The sequence below is a fragment of the Gouania willdenowi genome, chromosome 18 (genome assembly GCF_900634775.1).
Source record: "Gouania willdenowi chromosome 18, fGouWil2.1, whole genome shotgun sequence".
Classification (NCBI taxonomy): domain Eukaryota; kingdom Metazoa; phylum Chordata; class Actinopteri; order Blenniiformes; family Gobiesocidae; genus Gouania; species Gouania willdenowi.
In genome coordinates this window covers 9,622,093-9,644,288 of record NC_041061.1, presented here as the reverse complement: position 1 = coordinate 9,644,288, position 22,196 = coordinate 9,622,093, and the positions used below count along the sequence as shown (strand labels likewise).

General features: G+C 35.8%; 1 protein-coding gene across 1 annotated transcript; it reads right to left on the bottom strand.

Moving 5' to 3' along the window:
* Positions 1-310: 310 nt before the first annotated feature.
* On the bottom strand, positions 311-21,519 carry tp53 (tumor protein p53). The gene is made up of 11 exons (XM_028474708.1): positions 21,358-21,519; positions 18,736-18,867; positions 18,601-18,646; positions 18,317-18,496; positions 17,293-17,467; positions 17,108-17,220; positions 15,441-15,550; positions 15,217-15,347; positions 15,049-15,140; positions 14,894-14,964; positions 311-798 (listed from the first exon to the last, which is right to left on the bottom strand). The coding sequence occupies exons 2-11, from the start codon at positions 18,819-18,821 to the stop codon at positions 705-707; spliced, it is 1,098 nt and encodes a 365-aa protein (XP_028330509.1). The 5' UTR covers positions 18,822-18,867; positions 21,358-21,519; the 3' UTR covers positions 311-704.
* Positions 21,520-22,196: the final 677 nt, after the last annotated feature.

Sequence of the window (22,196 nt, the reverse complement as noted above, 5' to 3'; positions counted from 1 at the left end):
AACGCTACATAAAGTGAACAATAATATTCTTCTCCTGAGTGTTGATACCGTTTCCTCTCTCTGGTCTTAACTGTCAGTATATGTGATGATTTCATTTAACTCCATGCAAAATAACTCATCTTTTATTTAGACAGCTTTATTCATATCCTGACACTCATTTACAGCTAAGTTTGCATCTGTTCACCAAGCAGGTAAATCAGGTGTGTGTGTGTGTGTGTGTGTGTGTGTGCGTGTCAACATTGGAGCAGTGTTGCAATACAAACAGGTCTTTGTGTAAGAAATTTAAAAAAAAAAAACAGAAACAGACTTATAACATGCATGATACTTTTCTTTATTCAAAGCTCAATGTAAAAAAAACAAAGCAATAAAAGTACAAAAAGATGAAAATAGAAAACATAGAAAGATAAACCTTTTTTTCTGGAATGTACACTTAATACTTTTCAAATCGAGTTACTCTAAAGTAAACAGCAGGAAACCGATGGCAGTGACTCGTTATACAGCATGCATAATTAATCTTTTTAGAAAAACAAAATGACTGGGAAAATCGGGACAAAAAATCATTAAAGTACAGTAAAGGCAGTGGACAGAGGATGCAGCTCAATGGCAGGACATGATGTTGGAGGATAAGGGAAAAAAATAAACTGAAATAAAAAAAAAGTTATAAAACTGAGGATGACGGTGGCAGCCGTGTTGTGAACGGCGTCCTAGTCACTGTCACTTCGTTCTCCTCGCTGCAGGAGACGCTTCCCACTGGAGGGCTGGGGAAGCTCCTGCTTAATAACCTTGGCCTTTACTTTACTGTGAAAACAACAGAAACACTTGAGTTCATGTATTTACAAAAACAACACATCAATATGTTATGGTCTCATGTATTCGGACAACTGTTTTCAGGAAATGTACTCAGATCGCTAATTGTCAAGTTTTCCTTGGGAGACGTCTGCTAATCGCTTTGATGTGTCCTTTGATGTTTTCTTGACTTCCACGTAATAATTCCATCAATTCTTTTTTGTGAATAATATTATGAAAATGTCAGTCAAAACATGTCAGGAGTTTAAAGTAAATTTCCTGAAAAAATGTGTCTGAAAAAATTAAAACTTAACATTTTTCAACCTTAGGGCTGGGACCCCTGTGGGGTCGCCTGGAGTTTAAATGGGGTCCCCTGAAATGTCTAGTGATTGAAATTATTGATTAAGAATTATTATTTTTTTAATTGTTTAATTATTATTCTTTCCCAAATTAAAACAATCTTAAACAACTATTCTCTTCTTACACTTTGTCAAATTAAATGTAAATCTAGTTAATAATAATAAAATGCACCATAAAAAAATCTGAGCAAACTTGTTACTAATACTGGCAACTCTGTATTTGTTTTATAGTATAACAAACTTGATCAAAAACTAATTCCAGAAAGAAAGAAAAAAAATATATATATATATATATATATATATAAATATATATCAGAGAGAGATAGTACCCACTTTCAATCAAACTTTTGACAGGTGTGACGTCACGACCTTTGTCCCGCCCCCAACCGGAAGTCCCGCCTTCCCAAACCGGAAGTCCCGCCTTAGAGTAAAAAAAAAAAAAAAAAAAAAAAAAAATCTTGCACACACACGCACACACACACACACACGCACGCACACGCACGCACACACACACACACACACACATAATTCACCAGCCCCTCACTGAACTGTTTTAAAGAAAAAGAAAGGTATAAATGCACAATGTTTCTCACCAAATAAAAGAAAACCACACGCACACACACACACACACACGCACGCACACAGAGAGAGAGGGTTTCAATCACCTTTCTGCTCCAAAACTATTCATGCATTTAAGAAAATGTACAAGTTAAATATTATAGAACACTTGAATGAAACATTAGAAAAGAAGTTGATCGAGGATGCTTAATATAATTTTGATTGTTTAAGTTTTGTGCTTACATCGTTGGTATGAGAGAAATTGTGTCATCTTTGGACAGACAGTAGTGTTTCAGTTGTAAAAGGCAAAATAAGTCTAGACTTCAGCTTAAACCCCTTTCGGTCAGGCATCATTTAGAGGTTGACATTCTTAATGTATACATATTTTTTTCTTTCTTTCTTTTTCCTGGCGTGTAATGTGTGTGATCTTTTGAATGACCTTAGATGTTCACAATGACCGAAGAAAGTTTGTAAGCTCTGAAGAGATAAGAGTCAAGGGCAGAAACTGAGCCGCACCCTGGTGGGGTGAAACAGACATGTTTTGCAAACACACATTCTTCTAGTGTGCATCTAACAGATAATAACGTGACAGTTAGTTAAAAACAAGTGACTGCACAAGCTGAAGCATATCTTACAAAAAGCTTTCCAAATCTTACCATTCATAGCAGCAATATGACCATGTCTGAACATCACTATGCATAAGAATGCTTTGAACATCAGACTTACCTCTGAACTTTTCACATACACACACACACACACACACACACACACACACACACACACACACACACACACACACACACACACACACACACACACACACACACACACACACACACACACACACACACACACACACACACACACACACACACACACACACACACACACACACACACACAGGCACAATTTCAACCATCCCACCAACAAAAAAAACAAAAAAAAAAAAAAAAAAAAAAGCAGTCTTGGTGCGCCAGCTATGACTTGTTTTTAAAGTTTAATTGTCTGTTTTGAATGGGTCATATTCAAAGAAGGTAAATGTCATAAAACTTATAACCCAGGAGGGTTAAGTATTTGTTTTGTACTTATATTACTAGTTATTTGTATTTATTCTTATTTCAACTTTATTATTTTTCTTTAATATATTCATAATACAAAAAATTACTATAATATTATTTCTTATATTCATCATTTTTATTGCCTTGAAGGCAACGTAACTTTGTTTAATTTGTTTTTAATTTGTTTAAACAGTTGAATGAGAGAGAGACAACGTTTGTCTCTTTAAGGGGTGATTGACGCTGAGCATTTGCTGGTTACTGATATAAAGAAAGTGTGGTTTTGTCCTTTGACAGGCACTTGCGTGTCCAAAACATAAAAGAATTCAAGGGGTGTTTGTAAAAAGAATGAGCTTTTTAGAGTATAATTTTACGCAGAATACGTACATAATATGATGATAAATATGTTTTGATTATAATATCATGATTTATTCACGAATAACATTGTTTTTAAGACGGACCCGGTTTTGTACCGCCAACCACAGTTTTGCCTTGTGGCTGCAGCAGCCGGGGTTCCAAGGAGGTGGGGGTTGTGTGTGTGTATGCGTGGTGGGAGCGCAGGAATGTTTTGCTTTAGCCTGTTTACGTATATAACAACAACACACAACAAACATTGATGGTTATAGACACATCGTCACCTTTATTTTGATTGTATTTTTATAACGACAGGCTGTCTGAATTATTCTGTTTCTGTCTGATCAGCGGAGCGTTAAGGAAATAATAACCGGCAATAAAACTCTGGAAACAATAACTAGGAATAAATAGTTGTTCTTTGGTAAACTTGGTGATATTACAGACGGTATGGACACATTTACTCCGTTTCCGGGGTTTGACGTTCTGATTTCTAATAGTAAGTTAATATTGAGACAGCGTCAGTTCTGATGATAAACATCTATTAAACAGATAAATGACGCTCTACCCGTGAGGTTTTATTACAGGCAAACCGCTAGTTAAACACGTTCGCATTGAGCCAAACACACTTTTTCTTCTTCATCAACGCATTACCTATTAAACTTTACATCGGTCACCAAACACTACAGGGTGTACAATAATGTTCCGTTACCCGTTTGCTCCAACGTCAAGACCCTTTAGCTGTCCGCAGCGATGCCTGAGCATAATTTGCGTAAAAACAATAGATGTGAACAGAAATAGCGGCACACATCCACTTGTTCTGGTAAAAAACTCGCTTAGATAAAAACAAATCATGGTTTAGTGAAATTATAAATATTTCAGCCAGATGATGCACAATAATTGCATTTGATCTACATTTAAGTTAGAGTTAAAGTGTATTCAATATAGGTTTTTTTTTCCAAACTGGAACACAGCTTTGTCACTTTCGATGGGTTGCACATCACTCTCACTGAGCTAAAGAAAAAGATCATGGCTAAGGAACATCTGAAGGCCCCAAACTGCGACCTGTAGATCACCAATGCGGATACTCTAGAAGGTACGTAACCCTAATCCTTGCTATGCAATGTTTTGTGTTTAACTTGGAATGTGTGTATCTTGAAATTAATATTAAAATCAAAGCAATGGATTAACAATTTCATCTTTACACATTAGTATGTAGGCTCTAAACTGAAATTACATTTGTTTTTGAATCTGTAAAGATTTTAAAATATGATGAAATATAATCTGACAACACATTGATTGTTTTACCATATGTTACACTTCTGCTATTGGTAGTGATGGGACACACAATGTATAACAGGCAAATATATCAGTTGACATCAATTTTAAAGTGTGTGGTATTTTGCAAAAAAAGTCAGCAAAATACAGAAGTATGCAATGCATGTATTATTCTATCTGTTTATGAGCCGTATTGTTTAAATGAGAAATGCTGGCATTATGGAAAATAGAAGTATTTTTTAAAGGTGGAGTATAGACAGTGAAAGTGATTGTGAAACTTTTTGTCACCTCAACTCCCTGACACACAACAGACACTTGATTGATTTATTTTTGAACATGTGTAAACAAAAACAACACATAAAATAAAAGGAATGCCACAAAACAAGTTAGTTTCCAAAACAAGTCAAAAACACAAAGTAAAATTTAAATTTTCAATAAAACATTTACGCATTCAAAAAAGGAGTAGGATGGAGTCTGACTTGCGGCAAGTCTTTGCACGTCACGTATATGGCATCGATATGAGCCTCGATGCACATATCATCGCCTGGGTAACTTGATACGGAATGTCGCATCACTAGCTATTTGACTATTGCAAAATTCTACCTGGCCTTTGATAAATATTGCTACATTTGGGTTGTTGTTTCACAAAAAAATATTACGTTACTCTTTACTTTACTACAAATCACTTATCATATAATTGTCCCCCTCACCCCTAAATATAAATCACAGGAATCTAATTAAAAATACTTTTTGCTACATAATAGTTTAATTGAACCATTTAAAGCAGTGTGTCAAACTTAATGTTCCTTTAGATCATCTAAAGAGGTCAAGTATTGTTAAAAGCATTTCCCACTGTGTAAACATGCAGTGTAATTATTTCTATAAGCTTCCTAAACTGGTAAAATGACATTAGCTTTGTTTAGAAAATGACGTCTTTACAAACAAACATCACAGAGCGGTTAAGAAGACACAGTTATGATCTTGCTGTTTATTGATTGAAAGTAGCACAGGGGACTCCCATTATTTAATATGAGTTTCTGTTTACTCACAAAGAAAACACTGCTTTCTAAAATTGAGAAATGTCAAGGCTAAATATTTTGTGTGTTTTGTAATTTTTTCTTTTTTACAGAATACTTAGATGATGAAGTTGAAATCCCAAGGCACTCATCTGTCATCGTCCGTCGTACGCCGGCCGGTGGAGTGGGACCAGGTGGCAAGCCGTTCATTGTGTACGTATATTACTTGTACATCAAAAGATTAAATTGAGAAATTTCAGGTGTAATCATTTACATTTCTTTTTTTTAAAAGAAAATGCTGCTCCCAACATGACAGAGGTTTATAACCTCTGACATTCTCTTTTAAAAATGTCCCCAGTTTTGTTTTAGTTTGTAAATTACATGTTAGTTTACACTTTTCAGTTTTGTAGACTTTTGAAGGCTTAGTTTGTGTTTTATACAGTTGCTATTTCCATTTCAGAAGGTTTAGTCATTCATACTGTATGAAGACTGTAAAATGTATGAAAGAAGAACTGAATCAGCTGTTCTACGTCATATCGGTTGCATTTTCATGTTCTGATAAGTATTTTTTGGTTGTTCTTAGTCTAGTGAATGTGCACACCTTTTTCAAAAAACCTGAAATCTTTCATACAAAATAATGATAAATTTCCCTCAAATCACATTTCAATGTTTCAGAAATGACCACAAATTCAAGAACAATGGATTGAATTTTTTTTGTCCATCTCATGCCACGGATGCTTAAGGTGCAGAAAATTTGGAGAGAACACAAATACATTAAATTTGTGCTGTTCTTTAGATACTCCTTTAAGCATGCTTGCCTTGGCCTTTATCATCAGGTCATAGCATTTTACTACAAGTTGTACATGGTCTGAGACACAGCATTTGAACTGGATACGAGTCAACCTGGAAACCAGAGTTAATGGATCATGATAAACCATGTTGCCATGGGAGCCGTCAAAGCATTATTATTCTGTCATTAATTGAACCAAGACCAGACCTTCTTCTTCCACTGCATCATTGTCCAATCCCAATTATCATGTTCTTATCAAAAGTCACGACGGTTATTCGTACTATACTGCAGCTATGACACTCTAGATGCAACAATCTGATAAATTTTGGACTTCTGACACATTAAGATTTGGCATCAACAAATGTTAGGATTTTGCTCCCCATGTCTATCAGTTATCTGTGGCCTCTCATGATCCTGTCACCAGCTCAGCTTTTAAAAGACAGTGTCTGGAGACTAAAAACACCACACACAATTTTTTTTCCCCTGTGCGTCACTTCACCATGTTATTCTAAAATAGCAACTAAACCCACTTTTTTTTGTTGAAATCAAAAATATTTATTTATTTATTTATTTTAGAAACTTTATTTGTTGTGATGGACCAGGTGAGATTCAAACCAGTGACCCCTTGGGTGGGAAGTAGTGTTGTTGATTGATCCTAGTCCATTTCCTGACATATTTTGTTGTAAAAATGTAACAGTATTAGCCCTCTATAGGTTGAAACCTGCCTATTACAACTGAAGTTTGCTATTGGCTGAGAAAGGTGGTTTGTGACATACTAGTGGCTTCTTCTTCTGTCGCAAACAACCACTGTTAGCCCCACCCTCTTATAAAAACTGCAAGCTGTGGCAAGTAGGTTAGATTGAGAAGATTAAAAATAGAGAGGTATAGTGAGTATTGAGTAGGTAGTTATGGCATTTTTTTTTTTTTTTTTTTAATTCTAACCTCGATGCACGTCAGCCAAAACCTCAGGGTTTAGTTCTGTATTATAATTTTTTTTTTTTTTAGAAAAGTGTAATTTATTAATCAGTCTATGAACACCATGTAAAATAACATCATGCTGGGGCTTAATACATTTCATTTATTTTAAAAGCAGAAGTGACACAAGTTTATAGCTTGTGATGTTCCTACTTTAAACAACCTAAACAAGCTAACCTTCTTTTTCAAGCTGTTTGCAACACGCCATTAACCAAGAAACAAACAACAACTTTCCTAAATCATCTTTGAAATGCATTAAAATAAGATACATTTTCAACTACCAAAACTGTATGAATGGTTTAGGTTTGATATTGGCACTATTTGCTATTAGATTGCGGTGAATTATTGATCGCTGTGGGCAAAAGGGAGTAGGTAATTTATGGCCATTGGCTACTTAACACATCTATTATGATTAAACAGTTCACTTGCTGCTAATTATATCCCAACCACCAGAAATCTATGCCGTTTACTTCCATCCTTCCGTGTATGTGATGATGTGATATACAGTTAGTATATGTATAAGTTTTTATTATAGTGTAGCTAAAGGTGTATTAACTCTTTAACATTCAAAACTTCCTTGACATTGATTTGAAAATAGATGTCTTATTACTAGGGGGACTACAGATGAAAAATAGCCTTCTGGCTAATTCTGGCTTTTTTTAACCATGTTTGTTCATGTGTTATAAGAAATTGCACTGTCCCCTTTCAAATAAACCAATCTAATCTAATACTACATTTTAACACATTGGGACAAGGAACATTTTGTTGTACACTACATCGCACTGACAATGCTTGATAAATTATTGAAAAATTACACAAATAAAAGCAATGTTTTAAATACCTGCATGCTGTCCAAGTGGTTCTGAATATGCATAAACACAACCATGTGATCAAAAGAAATGTAGGGAAGAAATAAAGCACAGTTAACCATGTGATCGTTCATATTCTGAAAACGTACATTATAATGTCATGCACACATAATGCTTTAATTAGTTAACATATTTTGATTGTTTGAAAATGTATCTTATTTTAATGCATTTCAAAGATGATTTAGGAAAGTTGTTGTTTGTTTCTTGGTTAATGGCGTGTTGCAAACAGCTTGAAAAAGAAGGTTAGCTTGTTTAGGTTGTTTAAAGTAGGAACATCACAAGCTATAAACTTGTGTCACTTCTGCTTTTAAAATAAATGAAATGTATTAAGCCCCAGCATGATGTTATTTTACATGGTGTTCATAGACTGATTAATAAATTACACTTTTCAAAAAAAAAAAAAAAATTATAATACAGAACTAAACCCTGAGGTTTTGGCTGACGTGCATCGAGGTTAGAATTAAAAAAAAAAAAAAAAATGCCATAACTACCTACTCAATACTCACTATACCTCTCTATTTTTAATCTTCTCAATCTAACCTACTTGCCACAGCTTGCAGTTTTTATAAGAGGGTGGGGCTAACAGTGGTTGTTTGCGACAGAAGAAGAAGCCACTAGTATGTCACAAACCACCTTTCTCAGCCAATAGCAAACTTCAGTTGTAATAGGCAGGTTTCAACCTATAGAGGGCTAATACTGTTACATTTTTACAACAAAATATGTCAGGAAATGGACTAGGATCAATCAACAACACTACTTCCCACCCAAGGGGTCACTGGTTTGAATCTCACCTGGTCCATCACAACAAATAAAGTTTCTAAAATAAATAAATAAATAAATATTTTTGATTTCAACAAAAAAAAGTGGGTTTAGTTGCTATTTTAGAATAACATGGTGAAGTGACGCACAGGGGAAAAAAAATTGTGTGTGGTGTTTTTAGTCTCCAGACACTGTCTTTTAAAAGCTGAGCTGGTGACAGGATCATGAGAGGCCACAGATAACTGATAGACATGGGGAGCAAAATCCTAACATTTGTTGATGCCAAATCTTAATGTGTCAGAAGTCCAAAATTTATCAGATTGTTGCATCTAGAGTGTCATAGCTGCAGTATAGTACGAATAACCGTCGTGACTTTTGATAAGAACATGATAATTGGGATTGGACAATGATGCAGTGGAAGAAGAAGGTCTGGTCTTGGTTCAATTAATGACAGAATAATAATGCTTTGACGGCTCCCATGGCAACATGGTTTATCATGATCCATTAACTCTGGTTTCCAGGTTGACTCGTATCCAGTTCAAATGCTGTGTCTCAGACCATGTACAACTTGTAGTAAAATGCTATGACCTGATGATAAAGGCCAAGGCAAGCATGCTTAAAGGAGTATCTAAAGAACAGCACAAATTTAATGTATTTGTGTTCTCTCCAAATTTTCTGCACCTTAAGCATCCGTGGCATGAGATGGACAAAAAAAATTCAATCCATTGTTCTTGAATTTGTGGTCATTTCTGAAACATTGAAATGTGATTTGAGGGAAATTTATCATTATTTTGTATGAAAGATTTCAGGTTTTTTGAAAAAGGTGTGCACATTCACTAGACTAAGAACAACCAAAAAATACTTATCAGAACATGAAAATGCAACCGATATGACGTAGAACAGCTGATTCAGTTCTTCTTTCATACATTTTACAGTCTTCATACAGTATGAATGACTAAACCTTCTGAAATGGAAATAGCAACTGTATAAAACACAAACTAAGCCTTCAAAAGTCTACAAAACTGAAAAGTGTAAACTAACATGTAATTTACAAACTAAAACAAAACTGGGGACATTTTTAAAAGAGAATGTCAGAGGTTATAAACCTCTGTCATGTTGGGAGCAGCATTTTCTTTTAAAAAAAAGAAATGTAAATGATTACACCTGAAATTTCTCAATTTAATCTTTTGATGTACAAGTAATATATGTACACAATGAACGGCTTGCCACCTGGTCCCACTCCACCGGCCGGCGTACGACGGACGATGACAGATGAGTGCCTTGGGATTTCAACTTCATCATCTAAGTATTCTGTAAAAAAGAAAAAATTACAAAACACACAAAATATTTAGCCTTGACATTTCTCAATATTTAGAAAGCAGTGTTTTCTTTGTGAGTAAACAGAAACTCATATTAAATAATGGGAGTCCCCTGTGCTACTTTCAATCAATAAACAGCAAGATCATAACTGTGTCTTCTTAACCGCTCTGTGATGTTTGTTTGTAAAGACGTCATTTTCTAAACAAAGCTAATGTCATTTTACCAGTTTAGGAAGCTTATAGAAATAATTACACTGCATGTTTACACAGTGGGAAATGCTTTTAACAATACTTGACCTCTTTAGATGATCTAAAGGAACATTAAGTTTGACACACTGCTTTAAATGGTTCAATTAAACTATTATGTAGCAAAAAGTATTTTTAATTAGATTCCTGTGATTTATATTTAGGGGTGAGGGGGACAATTATATGATAAGTGATTTGTAGTAAAGTAAAGAGTAACGTAATATTTTTTTTGTGAAACAACAACCCAAATGTAGCAATATTTATCAAAGGCCAGGTAGAATTTTGCAATAGTCAAATAGCTAGTGATGCGACATTCCGTATCAAGTTACCCAGGCGATGATATGTGCATCGAGGCTCATATCGATGCCATATACGTGACGTGCAAAGACTTACCGCAAGTCAGACTCCATCCTACTCCTTTTTTGAATGCGTAAATGTTTTATTGAAAATTTAAATTTTACTTTGTGTTTTTGACTTGTTTTGGAAACTAACTTGTTTTGTGGCATTCCTTTTATTTTATGTGTTGTTTTTGTTTACACATGTTCAAAAATAAATCAATCAAGTGTCTGTTGTGTGTCAGGGAGTTGAGGTGACAAAAAGTTTCACAATCACTTTCACTGTCTATACTCCACCTTTAAAAAATACTTCTATTTTCCATAATGCCAGCATTTCTCATTTAAACAATACGGCTCATAAACAGATAGAATAATACATGCATTGCATACTTCTGTATTTTGCTGACTTTTTTTGCAAAATACCACACACTTTAAAATTGATGTCAACTGATATATTTGCCTGTTATACATTGTGTGTCCCATCACTACCAATAGCAGAAGTGTAACATATGGTAAAACAATCAATGTGTTGTCAGATTATATTTCATCATATTTTAAAATCTTTACAGATTCAAAAACAAATGTAATTTCAGTTTAGAGCCTACATACTAATGTGTAAAGATGAAATTGTTAATCCATTGCTTTGATTTTAATATTAATTTCAAGATACACACATTCCAAGTTAAACACAAAACATTGCATAGCAAGGATTAGGGTTACGTACCTTCTAGAGTATCCGCATTGGTGATCTACAGGTCGCAGTTTGGGGCCTTCAGATGTTCCTTAGCCATGATCTTTTTCTTTAGCTCAGTGAGAGTGATGTGCAACCCATCGAAAGTGACAAAGCTGTGTTCCAGTTTGGAAAAAAAAAACCTATATTGAATACACTTTAACTCTAACTTAAATGTAGATCAAATGCAATTATTGTGCATCATCTGGCTGAAATATTTATAATTTCACTAAACCATGATTTGTTTTTATCTAAGCGAGTTTTTTACCAGAACAAGTGGATGTGTGCCGCTATTTCTGTTCACATCTATTGTTTTTACGCAAATTATGCTCAGGCATCGCTGCGGACAGCTAAAGGGTCTTGACGTTGGAGCAAACGGGTAACGGAACATTATTGTACACCCTGTAGTGTTTGGTGACCGATGTAAAGTTTAATAGGTAATGCGTTGATGAAGAAGAAAAAGTGTGTTTGGCTCAATGCGAACGTGTTTAACTAGCGGTTTGCCTGTAATAAAACCTCACGGGTAGAGCGTCATTTATCTGTTTAATAGATGTTTATCATCAGAACTGACGCTGTCTCAATATTAACTTACTATTAGAAATCAGAACGTCAAACCCCGGAAACGGAGTAAATGTGTCCATACCGTCTGTAATATCACCAAGTTTACCAAAGAACAACTATTTATTCCTAGTTATTGTTTCCAGAGTTTTATTGCCGGTTATTATTTCCTTAACGCTCCGCTGATCAGACAGAAACAGAATAATTCAGACAGCCTGTCGTTATAAAAATACAATCAAAATAAAGGTGACGATGTGTCTATAACCATCAATGTTTGTTGTGTGTTGTTGTTATATACGTAAACAGGCTAAAGCAAAACATTCCTGCGCTCCCACCACGCATACACACACACAACCCCCACCTCCTTGGAAACACGGCTGCTGCAGCCACAAGGCAAAACTGTGGTTGGCGGTACAAAACCGGGTCCGTCTTAAAAACAATGTTATTCGTGAATAAATCATGATATTATAATCAAAACATATTTATCATCATATTATGTACGTATTCTGCGTAAAATTATACTCTAAAAAGCTCATTCTTTTTACAAACACCCCTTGAATTCTTTTATGTTTTGGACACGCAAGTGCCTGTCAAAGGACAAAACCACACTTTCTTTATATCAGTAACCAGCAAATGCTCAGCGTCAATCACCCCTTAAAGAGACAAACGTTGTCTCTCTCTCATTCAACTGTTTAAACAAATTAAAAACAAATTAAACAAAGTTACGTTGCCTTCAAGGCAATAAAAATGATGAATATAAGAAATAATATTATAGTAATTTTTTGTATTATGAATATATTAAAGAAAAATAATAAAGTTGAAATAAGAATAAATACAAATAACTAGTAATATAAGTACAAAACAAATACTTAACCCTCCTGGGTTATAAGTTTTATGACATTTACCTTCTTTGAATATGACCCATTCAAAACAGACAATTAAACTTTAAAAACAAGTCATAGCTGGCGCACCAAGACTGCTTTTTTTTTTTTTTTTTTTTTTTGTTTTTTTTGTTGGTGGGATGGTTGAAATTGTGCCTGTGTGTGTGTGTGTGTGTGTGTGTGTGTGTGTGTGTGTGTGTGTGTGTGTGTGTGTGTGTGTGTGTGTGTGTGTGTGTGTGTGTGTGTGTGTGTGTGTGTGTGTGTGTGTGTATGTGAAAAGTTCAGAGGTAAGTCTGATGTTCAAAGCATTCTTATGCATAGTGATGTTCAGACATGGTCATATTGCTGCTATGAATGGTAAGATTTGGAAAGCTTTTTGTAAGATATGCTTCAGCTTGTGCAGTCACTTGTTTTAACTAACTGTCACGTTATTATCTGTTAGATGCACACTAGAAGAATGTGTGTTTGCAAAACATGTCTGTTTCACCCCACCCAGGGTGCGGCTCAGTTTCTGCCCTTGACTCTTATCTCTTCAGAGCTTACAAACTTTCTTCGGTCATTGTGAACATCTAAGGTCATTCAAAAGATCACACACATTACACGCCAGGAAAAAGAAAGAAAGAAAAAAATATGTATACATTAAGAATGTCAACCTCTAAATGATGCCTGACCGAAAGGGGTTTAAGCTGAAGTCTAGACTTATTTTGCCTTTTACAACTGAAACACTACTGTCTGTCCAAAGATGACACAATTTCTCTCATACCAACGATGTAAGCACAAAACTTAAACAATCAAAATTATATTAAGCATCCTCGATCAACTTCTTTTCTAATGTTTCATTCAAGTGTTCTATAATATTTAACTTGTACATTTTCTTAAATGCATGAATAGTTTTGGAGCAGAAAGGTGATTGAAACCCTCTCTCTCTGTGTGCGTGCGTGTGTGTGTGTGTGTGTGCGTGTGGTTTTCTTTTATTTGGTGAGAAACATTGTGCATTTATACCTTTCTTTTTCTTTAAAACAGTTCAGTGAGGGGCTGGTGAATTATGTGTGTGTGTGTGTGTGTGTGCGTGCGTGTGCGTGCGTGTGTGTGTGTGTGTGCGTGTGTGTGCAAGTTTTTTTTTTTTTTTTTTTTTTTTTTTTGACTCTAAGGCGGGACTTCCGGTTTGGGAAGGCGGGACTTCCGGTTGGGGGCGGGACAAAGGTCGTGACGTCACACCTGTCAAAAGTTTGATTGAAAGTGGGTACTATCTCTCTCTTATATCTTTAGGGGAGAGCTCGGCAATATGTCAAAATTCAAGATGTATTGAATTTTCTATTTTGGAGATATAAAAAAATGCAATATTGGTATAATTTTATTTTAGAGCTTATTTCGTATTGAAATACTCATTTTCTCTACTTCTCAGAACAGCATGAAAAGCTCAGTTAGATGATCACGAAGTGCATCCCAACCCAGACCTTCACCTAAACAAGCAACACTACAGAACTCACTCACATGTTCTGTCCCTTAAAGTAGAAAAAGCCAAAAGTGGCACATTTTGTGCAGCCATTGTTAATAAATGTCCGAGTTTCATTGTGTATTTTGTTGTATTTTTTTTATGTCTGAGTCGTTTTGTGTATTTTTTGGCATGTATGTTGTTCCATTGTGTATTTTTTCTCCTTTAGTGTCTTTTGTTGTCTTGTTCTTTTATGCATTTCTGTTGTCCCATTGTGCATTTCTCTCTTTTTGTGTATTTCTCTGTATATTTGTACGTTTATGTAGGGTTTTTGTGTGTTCTTTTGTTGTCCCATTGTGCATTTTTTTTCTCCTTTTGTTTATTTTGTTGTCCTATTAAGTATTTGTGTTATTTTGTTCATTTCTCTGTTAATGTGTTTTTGTAGTAATTTAGTGTATTTTTTTTTTGCTGTCATTTGCTGTCAAATTATTGATAACAAAATGGAGTCACGATCCAAAAAAAAAAAAAAAAAAAAAAAAGACAAAATGAACTTGCTGGAACCATAAAGACATGTTTTTTGAGTGACATCTTACTTTTCTTTGTCCACCAGCTCCAGGCCTTCATTGACCTTCTTCAGTATCTCAAAGTTCTTACGACCTCGCACCTGCAGCACAAAATCATTCATTTAAATGACCTTGAAACCATGATGTCTCCCTCAACAGGTGTTGCTGTGCACACGTTCACTTACATGCAGCACAAACACCTCCTTGTCCTCTTCGTCAGCGCTGGAAACAGCCTTTGTCTTCTTAACGGAGGTGGAGTCTGGAGCCGGGGTGCTCTCTGCAAAAAAGACAAGCAACGTGGGTCAGAAACGAGGGCTGAAGGTGGAATACTAAACAAAACAACACAAACGTACTGCGCTTTTTGATCGGCTTGGGCTTGGGCTCGCTCTGACTCTTTGAGTGATTCTCCTCTTCAGTTTTGCGGTCCCGGCCGGGACAAGCGCACACGCGGACCTCGAAGCATCGACGGCCCAGAATCTGACCACTGTGGAGAGGAATGAAAAAACGTCAAAACAGAGCCAGGAACTGTGGAAATCAAACAATTTCAGGATCCCATCACACAATAACAGTGACTCACTCTGCAGACTCCAGGGTCAGGATTGTGAGTATCGGCCTTCGGTTCATGCCCCCCATGCAGGAGCTGTTGCACATGAACTTCAGCAGAATTGTTGTCATTTTGGAGCCCGTCTGAGGAAACAAAGAAGAAACTTTTGTTTGCAGCCACTTGTAACAAAGTGAAATATTTTGTGCTTCATCCAGGGTTGGGGTCAATTACATTTTTAAATTACAATTCCATCTTTAATTACAATTACATCTCAATTATGATTACAGTGACCGGCATTTTTTCCAATTACAAATATTATTTTTCCCCTGTAAGTCAATTACAATTATGATCTCAATTACTAAGATTCAAATCCAATTAATCACAATTACTGAACGTGAAAGTAAATAACCCATTAAAACTTAACCTTCCACTAGTCTTAGCTTTCTGTTAGCATCTCTGATGACAATGGGTCGGTTTTGACCCTCGCTTTAATCAGCTGTAAAATACACTATAAAATACTGTCCATCAGTGGTGTTGAAAAAAATCGATTCGGCGATATCGCGATATTACGTTGCGCGATTCTCGGATCGATTCAAAATGCATCCATATTGATTTTTATTTATTTGAACCTTTATTTAACCAGGAAAGTCTTTTCCACTGCAGGACACATTATAACTGCACAAAGAAGAGAACTGAAACCTGGGCATGTTGACCAGCTTGTGTTTTTTCAATAAAATCTGAAAAGGAAGTACTGACTTTCTGAATTTATTTGTTGTTCTCGGCATATACCTCAGTTAAGTTGCACTAAAGTCAAAGCTGGTTTACAAGCCACAGATAGATTGTATGTTATTTTTCTATTTGAAGTTGTTGGCACATGGCATGTTAAAGCCAATGTTTTAAGTGTAAAATACCCCAATAAAATATTTATATAATATTTCATACATGATGTTCTCATGAAGGTGTACACATTTACATTTTAGGCATTTCTTGAGTCATATATATATATATATATATATATATATAAATATCGCAATAATCGTCTCATACTTTAATATCGGGATATATCGTATCATAACCTATGTATCGGGATACGAATCGTATCGCCAGATGTCAGGCAATGCACACCTCTACTATCTATTATCCAATTTGTTTCTTGGTTACCTTGTTTGGCTTCCTAATCAATGAAAACATGATTATTAATATTTTTGGTGTGGACGTCAGTATACCCCTCGATTTCAAATGTTAGAAAAAATGGTAAAATGATACTGAAGAGAACTGACAGGTAATGGTAAAAGTTGATCTGAAACATATTTTAATAATTGTTGACTACGCGTGTGTAAGACATAGAACTGTAACATGTTTTCACAGGTTTGTGTTTAATTAGATTGTAATGGACAGTTTTTATAAAATTTCAATTACAAAGTCAATTATGATTACAACAGAAACTGATTGTTTTCAATTACAATTACATCATCATTGAATAAAATTATTACATCAAAACTATAATTAACAATTACAATTGACCCCAACCGTGCAGTGTAGTATACATCGCATACTCAATCTTTCCATACTATCTAATGTCAATGCACTACATACTCATTTTGACGTCAGACTTATTGAGTAGTACGTTAGTATGACATTTTGAACACAGCCATTACTTAGTGTTTCATCCATCCTCAGACCCAGTGGGGGTGTCATACCTGTGGGTGCTCATAGGGGACGGTGACGCTCTGCCTCTTGGTGTGCTCGTCTTCAAAGTACTGAGCCCTCTGGTTGCCGTCCACTCGGATTAAATGACTTCGGTGGTTCTCGGCTGAAAAGGAGGCACATCTCAAAGGTTAAACTACATGATCTACATCTTAAATGTTTTATAATGGAAACATACCATCTTCATTCTGGTGATGAGGACACCGGCGGACCGCTTCAGCCACGTGTTCCGTCTTCTTGTATATGGCCGTAGCCCGTATGGCGGCTCCCTGTGGGGGCTCACTGCTCACAGCAACAGCTATGGGGTTGGTCTTTGCGAGCTGGCAGTACAGCTTGTTGATGAGCTCCGAATACTTGAATAACAAAGAAACAAGAACAACGTCCAGTGGATTGACTTCAGTGTGGAAAACAAAAATACTAATCCATAGAGCAACAAAAAAAACTACAACAAAGACAAAAGTTAAAATAATCCGTTCTTAAACAAAAACTTCTACATTAACCCTTTCTGTGCTGGAGGAAGCAGGCACAGGAACATGTCCCGTCATGTTAGAGCCAGGCTGCTCCTCTCTAACACACTGGAGCACAAGTTGCAGGCGGGGGTGGGCTCGGTGTGAGCAGATCACCCTAGCCCAAGCTAAACTGGCCAACCACATTGCACTGATAGCAGGATACACGTCATCTCATTGGCTGTCTGAACACAGCGACTGGGTGTCGACTTTGAAAGTTGGCAAATCGGCACAATGAATGAGTTTTTCACATGAATGCCATCGGGAGAAAGAGAGACAAAGGAGTGGATTTTATTTTAAGCAGTTATCAGGTAAGAGTCGCCATTGACACATTTGGACTTTCTTATTAAAAAAAAAAAAAAACACATTATGAGTGATTTATTACATGTAATAACATTTAACTTGGTTTTTCATTCAGAAAATTGGACTCAACTCATAACCAATTATGAGAAAAAAACTTTGAATTGACAATAAAAGTTAAAAGAATAACTTTGGAATGGGTTCTGGTGCTTTAAATAAACGTTTGTTGAAATTCTCAGACAAAAAAAACTCACTATCATGTTTGGTTGCATAATAATCTGCCACGTGTCTCGCAGCACTTTAGCACTTGGTCTGAAACGTTGAAAGAAATCACATCTGATACAAAATCCTGATTTTGAAGTAACAAAAGCGTGTGAACACATTTGTGTGTCTTACGGTGGAGGTGACGGACTTGGCGGTGCCAGACTTTTCAAAACGGAGCTGGAAGTCATAGTCCCCAGGGTAATCTGTAGTAACTGGTACGGTGGAGGAAGCTACAGTGGTGACGGAGGGTGTAACGGCATCTGTGTTTGGTGTCTCACTGGAGAGCCCGTAGACGTCAAACATTTCCGGGAGCTGCTTGACAAAAAAAAAAAGAAAAAAAAGTGTAGAATGTGTGAAACAAAAAGGGGTGACGTCCCAAAAACACACTTATCTGTAATAAAAACAGACACACGCACCAGAATGTCCATCGGTTCTTCAACACCATATATCATGGGGGGTACGCTGCAAAAAAAACACACAGACACAAATGGATTAATCTCAGCCCACAATAGCAATGAGCACTAATTTAACAATTATAAAGATTAACTTACACAGTCTGCCACAGCTCCTGGAAGGAGTCCTGACTCAGTGGCAGGTTCTGGCTCAACTGCAGCGAGTCCAAACTTTGCGCTTCCATTTTCTCAGGTGTGCAGGCTGAGAGGTAAAGACGAGGAAGCCACGTGCTACAGAAGACAAACGCATGTAAAGACAACTATTAGATTTCTTTTCAATTGCTGCTGCAAGCCCTAAAAAACACAGATATATCACTAGAACAGGTGTGAGAATAAAAATACATTACCTACAGTATGTGTGTATTATTGTTTGTTTAGATTAGAAGAATGAATGCTACATTGTTGAATAATATTGTCTGCTTAGAATAAATGTCAGTATAGGTTTAGAGCAGGTGTGTAAAACTCATTTTAGTTCAGGGGCCAAATATTGTGCCTTAGTTTGCACTTCCACCTATACATAAAATACAAAATATGTAAGAAAAGATTATATCCGGGCAGTACGTCATAGATCTTCACTTTAAAGTTCCTATATTTTGTGACAAATTTCTAATAAAGTAAGGGATTTATTTTTTGACAAAAAATTAAGGATTTCCCAAGAATTTCCATTTTTTTCCAACAGTTTAACATAAAAAATGACTGCAGTCATGTGATACAAGCAGAGAGAAAACTGTTGCACCCCTGCAAATATTGTTTATTTCCATTTACACAATGATTAATGTTTTCTCTGTTATATTTACTTTCTCCTGTGGGTCAAATTGGATGCTCCAAAGGTCCAGATTTGGCCACCGGGCATCGAGTGTGATACATGTGATTTAGAGGAATTTAATTTGAAACCATGAAAGTTTAACAGATTCTCATGAGTTCCGAGATGTCAACGTTCATATTTGGTCCACATATTAGCTTTTGTTCGTTCTCTATTACAGGTCAGCAAACCCAGCTCAGCCGACTTGCAGTGAGAGGCCATTAAGACAGGTCGGCAAACAATCACACAGAATATACTAAAAGTGAAAAGGTAACAGTTTTTTGTCTTTCAATTGAAAAAACTAGCTTGAGGTGTTTTTCTTCCATGTTAGCCAGAGAGTTATTACTAAAAAGCAGGCAGTGTGTTCTTATGGTGTTCCAATGTTTGTGATAAACATTTAACCCTAGTCTAAACACATGGATGTATGTTGACTAGAGCGGTGATTCTCAACCTTTTCAGCCCACGATCCCCAAATTTAAAGATTCCAGAGACCCCCACTGTACCTGGAAGTGGTTGAACACAAACATGAACATTGAAGAACAGTCATGTGGAGACATGGCCATGTATAAGGGGGACTTTTAAATTTAATTTAATAACCACAGAAATTGGTTAAAAGTCACGAATTAGAGTGGCCAAAAACAGACAGAAAAAGTGGTAAAACGGGTTCAAAGTGTCAATATTGGCTTCAAAGTGGCAGAAATGGTTGAGTGGGGTAATGTCATTTAAAAAGTAGGAACAATTAGTTTAAACTGGCAAATAATGTGCATGACAAATTGTGAAAGTTGAAAAATGTGCAAAAAAGGCACTGAAATTCAATGAAAAAGTGGCAGAAATGGGAGTAATGTAGCAAAAATGCATTAACGGGAGCCTAAATATAGCAAGAAAAAGTGATTAAAATGGGTTAAAATATGTTAAGTTTGATGTAGAGACAGAAAAAGGATGAAAAAAAAAATAAGCAAAAGGTGGCTCAAATGGGGTGCTGACCCCAAGGTTGAGACCCCTGGACTAGTTACTAAACTGGCTACTATGTTATTAGAAGAGTATTAGCTTAGCATGAAGTTATACCATTTGGGGATGTCAAATTTGGATAAAATACCCATGCAGTAGAAAAATATATAAGAACGTGAATAAACCTTTACAAAAGGATTGATTTTATGTGCATGAAAATAAACACCCTAATGTGATTTCAACAGGAGCTGCAAAAATAAATGTGTGGAAAATGTCGTTTAGCGCCACATGAGTTTGACTAAAGTAAGCCATATAAAAACATTTCTAACAAGCTAACATTATACTTAAAAACACTACTTATAAATATAAACTTACTTTAGCATTGAAATCGGTCAACGCACTTCCTCATTCAAGAATTACGACTAAACCTCCACATCACCTGCCCTCCATTTTATCACTAGCCGGTGTCCAAATCTATTGGTTTCCCAGTCAATTCGAGACTAACTCCCATCAACCCCAGTGGAGATGCTAACATAAGCTAACCATAATAAATCAGACATTAAGTTTGTCACCTTCCAACAAATGTCTAAACAAGAGCTAGATTGACAATGCAACACATTACTGGTGTTAATCTAATCTATTATTCAGATACAGTTTTTTTAAAAACAGTGGGTCACCATTCGCATTAGAAACGAACAGATTTATAACACCGGCCTTCAGAAATTGAATGAAGCCGCTTTGGGATTGGCACGTTTCACGATAAATATTCAACTTAGTCTCTATCTAAAAAGGTTAATAACGATGAGGAAAAGATAAAAAAAAAAAAAAATCTATTAATTGCAGGGACGCCCACTTCCGGGAAAACACTAGGGGACTTCTCGTTAGCATAACATGCTAATTACGTTAGCGCAACGTTTCGGAGCCAAACAGATGAACGCACGCGAGCTGAACTTTCGTAAAACTTTCCTCACCAGACACACGTAGTGGTTTTAGTGGAGGTTGTTTGAATGTCCGACCCACGAGTCACCGAGTGGTTTCCTCGTGAGTCCCACCGTGTCTTCCAGTATCGATGAGTCACGGACGAAACAGCAATAAAGTGTATGTGTGTGAGTAACACGCTGTTTATTGTGGTCCGGGGGTTCCCAGAGCGTGGGGGAGGGGCAACACGACGCATGTCCAATCAGAGGGCTGCGTGCTGCTGACGCAACACCGTCAATATTGCTTGGAAGGATTTGGGTTCAAACTATGAATTATTATTATTATTATTATTATTATTATTATTATTATTATTATTATTATTATTATTATTATTATTATAAAAAGTCTAATAAAAAAATACATTCGTATTCATATTAAAATTCCAATGAGTCCAATACAAAAAATCTAAATAAAATAATTATTTAAAAAAAAAAAAAAAAAGATTTGGGTGGAAAAAAAAAAAAAAAAAAAAGAAGACAGATTTGCGTTATTAATCACCAAATCACATAAAATCCACATTGAAGTGAAGAATAATATAATTTTTTTTGAATATACAGAAAATAAACTCTCTGCTGTTGTTAATCTATATTTTATTATGGCTGTAAATGTAAAGTAATTAACTCTATTAATCAAGTTGTTCCTGAAGGAGTTTTATTATCATTTTAGGTTTCTCGTGTTAATTACAAATGAGAAATATACATAAGCAGAGGTACCTAACAAGCAGGTCAGAAAATGTGTGGATGGACGGAAATATTGGTAATAATTATCATTTTGCATGGAAAGTTACTTTGATATTGCCACACAGGGGTATTTCTCCCATTATTTCTGTCTA

What these genes read in the sequence shown, in the direction of transcription:
- tp53 (XM_028474708.1), bottom strand. Translation starts at nt 18,821, where the DNA reads ATGGAAGCGCAAAGTTTGGACTCGCTGCAGTTGAGCCAGAACCTGCCA. An exon ending in AAGAACCGATGGACATTCTG is followed by an intron (nt 18,497 to 18,600) that starts GTGCGTGTGTCT and finishes TTTGTCAAGCAG; the next exon opens with CTCCCGGAAATGTTTGACGT. An exon ending in CCAAGTCCGTCACCTCCACC is followed by an intron (nt 17,468 to 18,316) that starts GTAAGACACACA and finishes TTGTTATTCAAG; the next exon opens with TATTCGGAGCTCATCAACAA.